This window comes from Cuculus canorus, chromosome 11 (assembly GCF_017976375.1).
Source record: "Cuculus canorus isolate bCucCan1 chromosome 11, bCucCan1.pri, whole genome shotgun sequence".
NCBI classification, from domain to species: Eukaryota; Metazoa; Chordata; class Aves; order Cuculiformes; family Cuculidae; genus Cuculus; species Cuculus canorus.
In genome coordinates, this window is record NC_071411.1 from 6,701,701 (window position 1) to 6,714,239 (window position 12,539).

General features: G+C 41.0%; 2 protein-coding genes across 15 annotated transcripts in view; one reads left to right on the plus strand and one right to left on the minus strand.

Moving 5' to 3' along the window:
* Positions 1 to 12,539, minus strand: part of KBTBD12 (kelch repeat and BTB domain containing 12) — a 65,934-nt gene that overhangs the window by 41,208 nt on the left and 12,187 nt on the right. For 13 of the 14 annotated variants that reach the window (XR_008451599.1, XR_008451602.1, XR_008451601.1 and 10 more), the window contains one exon: positions 264 to 1,398. Coding sequence is in view for 3 of the 14 variants with exons in the window: in XM_054076143.1 (XP_053932118.1) it covers positions 264 to 1,333 (1,070 nt within the window). In the remaining 11 variants the exon portion in view is untranslated. Of the gene's footprint in view, positions 1 to 263; positions 1,399 to 9,603; positions 11,525 to 12,539 lie in introns of those variants that run through there. The other variant, XR_008451604.1, reaches the window with a different exon arrangement.
* MGLL (monoglyceride lipase) overlaps positions 1 to 12,539 on the plus strand; it is a 102,075-nt gene that overhangs the window by 14,217 nt on the left and 75,319 nt on the right. The gene's annotated exons all lie outside the window — the stretch shown is intronic.

Below are 12,539 nucleotides of genomic sequence, written 5' to 3' on the forward strand. Positions count from 1 at the left end.
TATAAAATCTGCATACCTTGATTTAGGATCTTATCAAGCTCACTTAAACCCTCCTTCTTTCAGGAGAAAAAGCAACATCTGGGTGCATGTATATAATTCATTGTGCCATAAAGAACTATTGTGACAAATTGATTAATCAGAATCTCCAGTAAAACTTTCAGTACAGAACACTTTGTCCAATGATTTTTTTTTTTGTCCCCAGAAACATGATTTGGATTTAAAATTTGTAAATAATTAGGGATTTTCTGACAGAGGGTACACACCTATAAATTTCGATGTTCCTAGACTTTTGCCTAGACATTTTGGTGGCACTTGCCTCTCCTGCCACAATAATATCATTATTCTCAGTGACAACACCAGTGCAAACACTTCCTAACCCCTCTCCATACTTTGGAGAGGAAATGAAGTACGTCTTCCGTGTTGCAGGAGCGTAACAAAAACTGGCTTCTGCATAGCTACCATGTCTTGACCTAATGCCGAGAGAATTGTTGCCGATACAGAGTAAAAGATCAGTAGTCTCCATGCCATATCGCAGGCTGAGAGAAGGGTGACTGGATAGCTTGATGGTTTTCAGTGCTTCCTCAAACATATCATTGCATTCTGAATTGCACAGAATCATGGTGTTCCTTTTCCGGGCTTCCATGAGAAAGGAAGGGCTGACAAGTACCAGTCTCACTTGCTTCAGGAGTTCAATAAGGTGTTCTACACGTGATGCTCTGCTGTGTTTGACCCATCTAATGACAAGGTCCAGAATGCTTTCCTCCCTGGAAACGTTCAGATCATCTGATTTTATAAGAGTTAACAGCTGCTGGAATTCAATCTCTAATATTTCTTCCTGTAAGCTCACCTCGGCAAAATGCTGATATAAGTATTTCCTTGCTTGATCAGATAAATCTTCTGCTCCAATGTGGCTTGCGAAGTAGTAGATACCCACACAGTTGGAAGCATCCATATGGTCCATCATGTACTTCTGACACATACTGAAAACATCTTCCATCTGCATGAAATACGCAGCAAGTGCCACAGTCTGCACATTCTGATTAGTGAGGTGCAAATCTGCACTGTACATGTAATTGAGTATGACAGACACACTCTCTGCAGAGATATCATACAGCACCACTTCTCTTTGCGTGCATTCCACCAAGCCACAGGTAAACATGGCTTTGAAATAGGGACTGAAGGCAGCCAGCACCAATTTATGGCAGGGGAATTTCTCACCTTCCGCAACTAGCACAACATCAATTATCTCCGTTGATTCTTTCATTCTCTTTACTTCTTCCAGTAAAGTCAAGCTATGGCGTTGCTTTCTTTTCTCCTCAGCCTTATGATCCATAATTTATCTTCAAACTTCCTATTTTTAAATCTCTTCAGAATTCAAGGTCTTCATCGGGAATGTTTCTAGAGGTAGAAGCATAACATTGTCCAATAAGAACAAATTATTGGGCAAATGAATATTGCTGTTAATAACTAAAACTAGTTATTCTATAGGGCGTGATATAAATCAGTAATGCATAAGAAGTCTGTAAAATTATGGTGAGGTCTCAGGCTCAAGGTCTCCAAGACACACGAAAAAATTAACACTTCAAGTGATCTTAAATATTCAGTAACTCCCCACAAGTTTTGTGATTATTTTAAGAAAATTACACGCTTCCCTTCAAAAAAGGCTTTTCCAGCTGCCTTCTCCCTCCTTTCCCTGATCCCAGCCCAGAGCCTATTAAAATCACGGGAATGAAGATTTCCACAGACTTTAACAAACTCTAGGTCAGGCCCTTAGACTTTTGGCTACTCAAGTTTTGTTTCTCACATGCACCCGAAGAACATTAGCCCTTGTGTAGATGCTGAAAATACTTCATATTTTCAATAGCCTCTTAGGTGAGAGAGCTAGAATGGAGTGGTGCCTTTTCAGTGCTCACAGCTCCTCTTAAACCAGGAGTTATGCCTTAGTAGAGACTTCAGAAAAGGGTTTTACAAGGCTAAAAAAAAAATAATGGAAAAACATTAACCTTGCTTCTCATTGGTTTTTATAGTGATCTATACTTCTGCAAAGCAGGTGGGAAATAAAGCCACCAGTACAACCCAGTTCTCTGCCGTTTTACTGAGCCATAAGTGTATGTGTGGATGTTTTACACCCTGCCTTACCGCTAGGCTTGGCTGCCAATGTGCAGGACAGTTTTGATTCAGAAGCCCTGTGCGAGTTACACTCTTGCAAAGCACTTAGGAAGCTGCTGCCCCATTACTCTACTGATGGATTTATCTCTGCCCCATCAAGCCCCACCTTACCAGTAACTTTCCCCCCAGGCTTCAAGCTGAGAGACTCAAGGCAGTGTTGTGGGCAGAGGCAGCTTCCACCCCTGAAGTACGGTGGAGGAACCAGCAGAAGCAACTTGGTCTAATTGGTCAGATTCTCTTTCGTACCAAAGTGTAGGTCACTGGTTTCTACAGAGTTACTACTGGTTAGCTTTGGGATAAATAAAGGATTAGTAAATAGGGGCCAGCTTTCAAGCCGTCCTCCCGCTTCTCGGCAGGATGCTTAAGTGCTGCAGATTCACAGTGTTTTGGTTCCACTTACTGTAAGCTCAAATGGGATTTTTAATTAAATTGTAATTATTCACATGCTCCCTCTGGTTTTATTTCTAGGGAAAACAGAAGGAACTTCATGGTCCTATTTCTGGAAGTTTTTTTGTGTGGGTGGTGTGGTTCCTTTACTGAACCTCTCAGGCTTTCAGATCAGCAAGGTGTAGAACATGAGGGACAGTGGCAGAGCTGTCAGTGGGACAATGACATTTGTCCGTCACTTGAGAGATACCAGTCCTGAGCACAGTTCTTGTCTCTGATGTGGTACTGAGATAGTTCTGTTGTGGAAATGCTTGAAGGACTCATGTTATGAATAACCAACGCACAGATAAGTCGTCCTAAAGCTGTGGTAAACCCATGTTTGAAACACATTGTAAACATGTTATGAATTGCTTAATGGGACTATTCGAATGAGCAATATTCCTCACCAGCTTAAATATTTGCAGGATCAGGGTCTTGTATGGCAGATTGAAATGTTTTTTTTCAAATCCTGGAAGCACAAGGAGTAGCCTTAGCTTCATTAAAGAAATACTTATCAGCATTAAATAAAAAGAGTATATGATATTCTTTGAAATCCACTTAAAGGTGTTTTCACAAACAGTTCAGATCCCTCTACATATCTAGACAGAAGGATTTTTTAATAATATTATAGCTATTTCCCAGGTGAAAAGGAAATCCAATCTCAGACCTACTCTTTTAGCTGTTGAGTTGTTTTTGGAAGTAGTCATGATTCTGTTTTAGCAAATTACATAATTTGTCATTTTGGGTGCTAAATCAAAAGCCAGGCATGCTTGAAGAAAAGCACTTCCTTGATTTTATTGATTCTTTCCATATTCCAAATCTGGAACTAGGAGCAACACATCTAAGAAATGAATCTGGGTTATTACCAGATTTTAAAATGGATTTGGAAGACAAAACATTAACTTCATCGCATGAATGCAGGCCAAGCTCTGAACGCTTATGGTACTTTTAAAAAATCAATCAAAGGCAGTAAGTTTAGTACAAAAAATAAAGCAATGGTATTTCCAAAATCTAGATTATTTTTTTTTTTGCTGGCACCATTTGAATGAAACACTGCATTCAAGAAAACATAGTTCTTAGTCCTGTGTCAGCGAGCTCTGGAGTAGTCTTTACAGTCAGTAAAAGCTTTTATGAGAAAGAAAACGGGGGGGAGGTTAATCCTATGCAATATGTAGATGGGCAGTTTATAGTTTTCCTCTTGTGCTACTTCATCACCTTGTAATAGTTGATCTTAACTGCATTTTGATGAAGGTAACACACTGTATCTCAAAGTTCATGTATTATAAGCACATGTATCTTACAGAAAATGAGCTGTACTGTCTTTAACCATGTTTTTCACTCTCCAACTGGATGAAAGTGTTCATAACTGCAAACCAGTCCCCCAATCCTGTTTAGCAATCTGACTAACAGGGGTTTTTCCTCCAAAATGATCAACTTCTCTCCTTTCTCTTTTCTGATGTCAGACCTTCACGCATCCTCCAGCTTTTCCATAATGGACAAAATGTGCATTTTTAATGTGAAGAACAAGTAAGATGATTAATCATCATCATCTTTCCAGACTTTTGTGCAGATCAGGAAGAAGCAGTGTATATAACTGAGTTATGATTTCACTTCCCTTGCTGGTCACCTTCAAGTTTTCTTTCACTGTTAATTTAGCTTTCTTAACAGCAACACTTTGTCTTTCACTACACTGTTCGGCATATTTGTGAATTTTATGTGTTCATTTAACAGCGATTAGGCTACCTGGTAAACATGCTCGCAGACATTTTCTCCTCTCTTCCTTCGTAAAGATGTTAGGAATAGGAACCTTAGAGCACAATGTAGCTCATGCCGTTTACGTACTGCTTTAGGCACAAATTATCTGATGGATAAGTTCTACACCCACCTGCAACCCTCCAATTTCCTCTTCAACCACCTCACTGAGCTCTGCAGAGCAATGCTGCTTCCCCAGCCAGAGCTATGGACAGAGCTTGATTACCCTCCACTTCCAAGAAGACAGCATTTGCCTTTCCTCATAAGAATGTGCCTTCTTCACCTCCTTGTTTGTACAGCACACCAAACTCCTGACTGAACTGTACTCAATAAAATCATGCAAGTCTAGTTCTCCATCCTACAGCTGATGAAACTGAAGCTAAAAGTTTAAAAACAAAACAGGATTAAAACCCAGGGGTGAAATCCTTTCAATAAATTCAGAAATTCATCCCTGTGCATTAGCTACAAACTTGTCACTCCCTTCCTGGCTTTTAGCAGTGCTTAGGTGAGGTCATTGGAAGGATATTAATATCCTTCTTTATATCACTGGAAAGACTATTAAAGGGTAATAATGAAATGGTGCTGCTTTGCTTTCCCCTCTGGGTTGGAAAGGAAAAAGATGGTATGTTGATATTAAAAGAAAGGATAAATGTAACACAAATATAATTTGCAGTGAGATACTGTACTGAGATCGTGCCAGAGGCTGGTTTGTCATTATAAAACCTCCAGTGCAAGGCTCAAATCCTTTGCAATGTCACCGGGAGCTGAAATCAGAGTTATTGCCTTATTCAAGAGGGTCGGATATTTTTTTCTTCTATTGTGAAAAATGGATTCTAGTGCAAATCTTCATTTGATATCACTTTATTTCAGAACTGGGCTGTTAATTTTCCTCCAGTTCAGGCTGCTACTTTAATTTTTATATCAACTGTTTTGTTAGTCTAATTACTTTTTTTTTTTCTGCCTTTGTGCCTTGAACCTTATGAAGAGTCATATATAATTTTATGCAGGAGCTACAGTACACGTTTGCAAGGCAGTAGGGTGCTGCATGAGCAGTTCAAAATATAAATAAGTGTACTGCTGTGAGCTCAGCTCTAAAGCTTTTATGAGGCTATCAAACTATAAATAAATGCTGTCCTCAATTCTCAGTTACATTGCAGCTTCTTTGAACTGCCCCAGCGCAAAGAGACTACAAACCAGATGGAAGTATCTCATCAGGAATTTCCCTTAGCCTCTGAAAAAAAAAAAAAAAGCAAGCTACCTTGTAATTAGAGACATTATTTTTTCTGTATTTTGTCTGTGACCTAGATTTTCCTGGTCTTTTCCCCTAGTCCCAAGGAATTTGCTCTTTCCCATGCCGTGGTAGGAGGGTGGGAGCTGCAGGACCTGGCCCAGAAGAGGTCACAGCACACAGCATGGGGCAGTGGGCTTCGGCGCAGGGGGCACCTCTGCATCCTCCTCTTCCTCCTCTGCTTTCCCCCCCCCCTCCCCTTCTCTGCCTTAATGAGGCTGCTCTGTCTTCAGCCTGCCTCCCTTCAGGTGCTGGAAGGATCACAGTTCAGTCACATCAAAGAATTGGTGCCTCTGCCTATGAATTATTTGTGCTTCCTTTGTTATCAGTAAGCTGAGAAGCCAATCAGTTAATTGTATGCATTATGACATTTGGCTGACAGCCACGGTGTGGCAGGAATCAGTACCCAGATGATAATAATGCTATAATCTCGGGGTTTAATTATGAAGGCTGTGCTGGCATTTAAGATCAAGATTTTAAACCATGCAAAAGATCCCGCAGTGCTCATGAAGGGCAAATAATTATGCTAAGGAAAAGATTTAATAAGAACAAGATATAGAAAGGAAGCTTTCAGGGATTTACAGATGTTCCTGTATCTATAGGATAATAGGAACTAATATCTTAATTCTGATACCTGGAAAGATGCTAGAAGAAATTATTACATGATTGAATTGTAAGAATTTAGAGGGTAATAAGGTGATAAAAGCAGTTATAGCACCTATTTATCAAGATCAAATTGTGTTAATCCAGTCTAATTTTCTTCCTTTTTCCAGGAGTAATAGGGAATATATTGGATACTTTGTCTTGAGTGAAGATACTGATAGGGTTCCACGTTACAAGTAGAAACAAATTGTGATTAAATCAACTGACTACATCAACCTAAATTAGATGCCCAGCTGCCTGAAAAAGTACATTCAAAGAACATTTATCCATAATCAGACTGGGAAGCATTTCTAGTCTGTACGTAGAGATCTGTGCTGAAATGGTCACCCACAGCACTTTCATCCTTTGACCTAGATAGTATTTCTTGAATGAATTTCCCCAATTCTGTCCAGATAAAATATACAAACTAGTGGCAAAACATTTAAATGGGAGAACATCCAATTCTTTTTATGAAATTTATGCCTATATTGTTTGAGAGGGCATAGAGGTAAATGTGTCTAATAAATGGTTCTCTGTGACAATTAGACATTTAGCGTTCGGATGTGTCTCAAGTATCACCATAGCTACTAGCAGCCAGGGTACCTTTCCTGAAGTTATCTGCATTCTATCCATTGCTAGTTACTTGGAGATCCAGGATTTCCAGGTTTTCAAAGGCATCTAGTGAAGTTAAAAGTCTAAGTCCTACTTAAACTCATTATGTGACTTAGGAACTGAAGTGTCTGCATTACTTTTAAAAGTAAAACTTCAGCCTTAAATTGCTTAAGCAATTTTACACGATTTGCCAGATGACATAATCTCCTTCCCATTAAAGTCAGAGAAAGAACTTTTCCTGCTCAACCCTATCCGTCTCCCAGGATCAGTCCCATAGCAGCTATGTTTCAGGTGGTCTGAACTCATTTATTGCTGGAAGAGAATGAAGAATTGTAAATTTTTGAAGCTGTGAACACTACAAATCCAACAATTAGGTCATCCTATATAAAATAAAAGATTACAGTCCTTCTGAGAGAGATTTTAACTATTTTTTCTCCTTCATTCCCTGTGGCACCTTGTTTATTTTCACCTGCCATCTGATACTGAGGAGCCTGGGTCAAGGCACTCTGAAATCTCATGCTATCCAGGCACGGGCCAGCTCCTGCCAGGGTGCTGCTAGGCATGCTCACGGGAGCTTTCTCAGCAGTACAGAGCTCACAAGTGGTGTAAAAGGAAGCTCTCAATGCAGAAAGACAGGCTGCTGATCTGCACGTGGATCTATAGTAGATGTAGACAGTTGCATAAGCATTGTGCTCCCCTGTGTACATCTCTGCATCCCCGGTGCCGTAAGCATCCCACTGCCAGTAGTGACTGGAATCATCTCCACTCAGACTACTATAGACCCAGCCTATCCTTTCTTCAGTAGTTTATTTGTTTTCTTTATCATTTTACTGCTCTTAATTTAAAATAAAAATAAAATGAGACTTAACAAGGCTCTTTGGTCTAGGAAAGCTTGACACCTTACAGTGAGATTTTAAGCAGCCTGCAAAGCTTCAGAACCCATGTTTGGGAGCACGTTTGACCATCGGAGACCTGAAGATGCTTTGATCAGTTTTCAAAGCCTTTGGGTAGTTTATGATTCTGGAAAGATTTGACAGTTTGAGCTCCATTTATTGCCAAGACAGAGGCCTAGATGTGGGATTGGATTAATATTGATCCTATCTCAGCAAATACCAGGCATATTTTTTTCTTTAAACTGTTATAGATTCATGAAAAAAAATCAAAGCAGCTGAAAATGAAAGGCCCTGTGGGCTATCTTTTCAAATATGCCTTCAGCTGACCTTAATCTTACTCAAAGCTCAGTGAAGTCAGTCAAAAGAATCCTATGATTTACGAAGAAAATGGATGTGGCTCTGTTCACAAACAAATGCCTATAAACAAGTCCTAGTCCGAGCCAATCATGTGCATTAATTGCATGAGAAGAATAGAAGCTAAATATATATGTAGAGCCCTTTTCTTTTACAGTTTACATGTGCAGATCATTTTCTCACATATCAAAACTAATTGAAATGGCAAAGTGCTCATTCACAGAAAGAGGATGCAGAAGGTTTTTATATACGTAGTGATAGATGCCTGCAGAAGGAAAATATATTTCTAAAATGTATTTCAGTAGCTCATCAAGCAGCCTGGCAAAGGTCTTAGAGGCTTCTCTTTATGTATTTATCTAAACATATGGGTGAGTATAGAAAAGGCTTACTTTCTGGAAGAATTACATAATAGTGTGTACATTGGATTGTATCACAATTAAAAGAAACATAATTTAATAACTTGGTGAAAACTAGGCTCTATTTGCAGTTTTAAAACAGAAAAGACTGGACAACTCTAACTGCTAATATTTACATAAAACTCTGAAGTATGTATCCATTTGGTGAGCAAATGCTAGCATGTAAAAGCTTTAATATCCCTGTCACTCAGCAGTGAAATTAAAACAAATTGCAAGTTGTAAATCCTAATAACTTGAATGGAATGTCAGCATTCCATTAGTTACTGTTCGAATCCAGCCTTCCCTATAAATTTCTCTAGCTTCAATATCAATTGCTACCAAGCAAATATCTGGGTACGTCCATACCCGTAGAAAAGTAAATTCATAGCAACATGGCAACAACAAAGCACCACCTCCAAAACATCCCCTGCACTCCCACACTTTCAATACCTACTAAACCTGCAGTCCCCACTGAACCCTCACCTTCAAAATGGTCATCAAAAAAAGGTAAGGATCAGTCTCAGGCACATATAGATAACTTATGGGAGAAGCAAGAGTTTCTCTGAGCTTCCTTAGTGGAAGTAAGTCTAGATGTTTGCAGGATTGTGGAATATGCAAAGCTCCCCACACGCAAACCTCAGACACTGAAATTTCTGCATCTGCAATTTGATGCTATTCCCACCCTGCTGGCAAACCCGATATAGCTGCAAACAGACCTCAAGTCTGATACCGTTTGGAGGTTCCCCTCCTAACTTCATAATTAATCTCTTAAAGATCCCTTTTCGAGCTGGGCAGCGGGTACTGTAAGGAGCTGAGAGGGCTTCAGTTTTGCACCGACAGTGGGTCCTACAGCCTCCCCACCACGTAGCTGCCTTCCAGCTGACCCTGCACTGCCCTGTACAGACCCTCTACAGCATCTTTAAAGGCTCCCCAAGACAGATATTTGAGTACCCCTGCCCACAATTTTCCCGTGAACCCAGCCTGTCCCCAGCCTTTCCGTATTGCCCATCAACCTCAGTGCCAAACTCCCTTCTCTTTCCTGCTCTGCGTGGGGAAAGGATTTCACATATACCTTTCTGACGCCAGGAGCAGCAGGTGCCTGTGCGAGAGTGCGTGGGAGAGGGAAGCAGAGATCTCACACAGCGGCACAGAGCTTCGGGTGAGCAGCAAGGTGTCAGGGTTATAAATAGCCCACACCGGGCTCCTGCCTGGCAGGAGAAGCTGCTTTAATGTCACGCACAGGGGCACATTAGGACTCAAATGATTGGCAGTGGTGCTGCCCTCCTTCCCCTCTGTCCGTATGCCGCCTGGCCCACCGCGTGCCAGACTCAGCGCTAAAACACAGCAAACTCCTCTGGGGGGTGGCACACCTGAAGGGTTACACGTGTGTCCCTGACTTTGGCACGGGCAGGTGGCTCTCACCATTGTTTCTGGGCAGCTGAAGTGGTTCCAGCACAGGTGATGACCAGACTGACTCCCACCTACCACTGAGGTTTGGGTACCACACCAGAGGAGATCCTGTTGCTCGTTGATCCTATCCAAGTCACTCTCAAAAACAAATCCACTGCCTCTACGGCTGAAAGCAATTTCCCCAACTTGTTCCTCCTGCCCTTCAATGACCACTAAGAGCTGAAGTTGTGCACAAAATTGGGATTCCTGACCAAATTTAAGTGTTATCTTTATATTTTTAATCAGACTTAAGGCCTGATTATCTTCTTGTTTGTGTTGATGCAAATCAGAAACAGATCTGCTAAATTAGTCCAGAATTGTGGGGCCACGCTGATTTACATCAGCTGCAGATGTTGTACTCTGTAAATTAAAGGGGGATGGAGAGGGCCATAACACACTATTTATATCTCCATTTGTTTAAGCAGAGATGGAAAAAAGATTAAGCAAAAATTAGGGTTATAAAATTGATCAATGTTGAGCCTATACTTTTAGTTGAGAAAGACATTAAAGGGCTTTTGGAATGTTCTTTTTTAAATGGCATTAATTTATTTATTCGCAGTATTAATTGGTTGATTGATCATAATAGCTTCTGAGAAAATTTAAAATGAAGTGTGTTTCCTTATCTAGATTCTTAGTCTGATGGGTTTACTGCAGTGTTTTTCCAAAAGCTGGGGGGGGGAGCGTTCAGGAATGTTCAACTGTTAACAGCAGTTTGTTGGTTTTAGGGGGAAAAAAAATAAGATGTACACCATTTCAAAAAGCATAATTGATAACATTTGTGACCAAAACCAGGAAAAAAAGACTCAAAAGGGATTAAAGTTTACTCATGTCAGAAAATATGATACAACAGATTACAAAGATGCGTATTGTCTAAAATCCCAGATTGTTCTTATTAGAAGTTCCGCTTTATCTTAGAAAGAAAAATATCCACTCTGATACTATAGTTTTCACAGAAGCCAAGATGGAATGGTGAACTGATGAAATGCCACATCTGTGACGGAAATGGACCACATCCCCTGAATGGCCTTGTTCTCCTGTTACGTGGAACAATTTATAGTATAGTCATGGCTAATGTGGAGTGTTTATGTAATACATTTGATTTACGTGAAACCACTTTTCTACCGTAAGAATCATGATTCTTTTATGGGTATATTTCTTCAGCTAATGCCTATAATAAGCCTGTTTCACAAAAACACTAACGAGTGTTTTTAAGACATATTCTGAATATTTTCTTGCATTTCACTGAACTGACCTGGACACCTCACCTTGCAGCGGGGCGCTGATGGGCGGCTCTCAGCAGCACTTTGTAATTACACAAACAGAGTAACACCACGGTGAATCAGGTCCCTGATATTTTTGCTAGAATTAAAAGCTTTCCCTGCTGTAAGCCAACACTGTTTTCACCTTCTTCATGTAATTAAGCCGTAATCCTTTCATTCTGATATCACCACCTGTTGTCATGGTGATTTTAATTATAAAAATGAATGGCTGAGAAGTGGGCGAAGACAAAACTTTTTGCTGAAGTTAATGACAAAGGGAAAAATATCTATAACAACTACCTGATCTTTTAATGCAGTGTATTTTGAAGCAATGATAAGAAGTAGATGCCAGAGACAGAAGAGACGCATTTGATGTGAATATTTCAGCGTGTAGTAAATATGTGTTGAATTCAATGTTACAGAAAAATTTTTGTGTGACACCAGTCATACAGTCCCTTCTGGAGTTACATGGACAAAGGAATTCCCTTCTAAATCTCAACTGCAAGTGATTCACCTATTGGAAAAACACCCTCTTTTTAGGAAAAAAAATCTGACCAGTTTCCATGAGTGTGTTTTTCTGAGTACAGACTTCAGGAACATCGGTGCAACATTTACAGTTCATCCGAAAGCAGAAAACCTGTTTTGACAGGTGGGCACACACAAATTGTCCATAGGCGAAGCTACGCCACAGTTTGCAGTGAGTGGGCCCAGAAGCCACAGTCAGTTACAACTTCAGAAGAGATCTCCCTCTGCTCAGTTGAACTCTTGGTGGTAGCAGGACATGTTCTTTCTGTGCCGCCACTGAAACATTGCAGCCAACGTGCTGAACTAAATCCCCTTCCTCTGTCACACTTGCCATGGTCCTACAGTTCTGCCCTGGCTCATTCTCCACTGTCAAATACGTACTTTAACACAGATGTGTCATTAAATGGTGGAAGAGCGTTGTAGCTCGGGAGAGCTCCATCCTTGCCTCCGTGCCAATAGGTGACTTCCCGCTGTGGCCACTGCTCTTCGCTCCTCGCGGTTCCTCACGGTGAGGCACCCTCTGCTCTGGGGACTGTACCCCACACTTGCTTAACTCCCTGCCTATGAGCAATTCCATGATGTCTGTGCATCCAGTTGGCATCAGCCGTGTGTGGAAGTGCCTCCAGGCTGGCTGCAGCGGTGATGGCACCGCTCGCCGCCACAGCTGCTCCTTCCTCCCGGCACATCCCACGGGGGCAGCTTTGGCATCGCCCTGCTTGGGCAGCGAGCCGGAGCGCGTTCGGGCCCTGATGGGGGGTTTGCGCCACAACACACT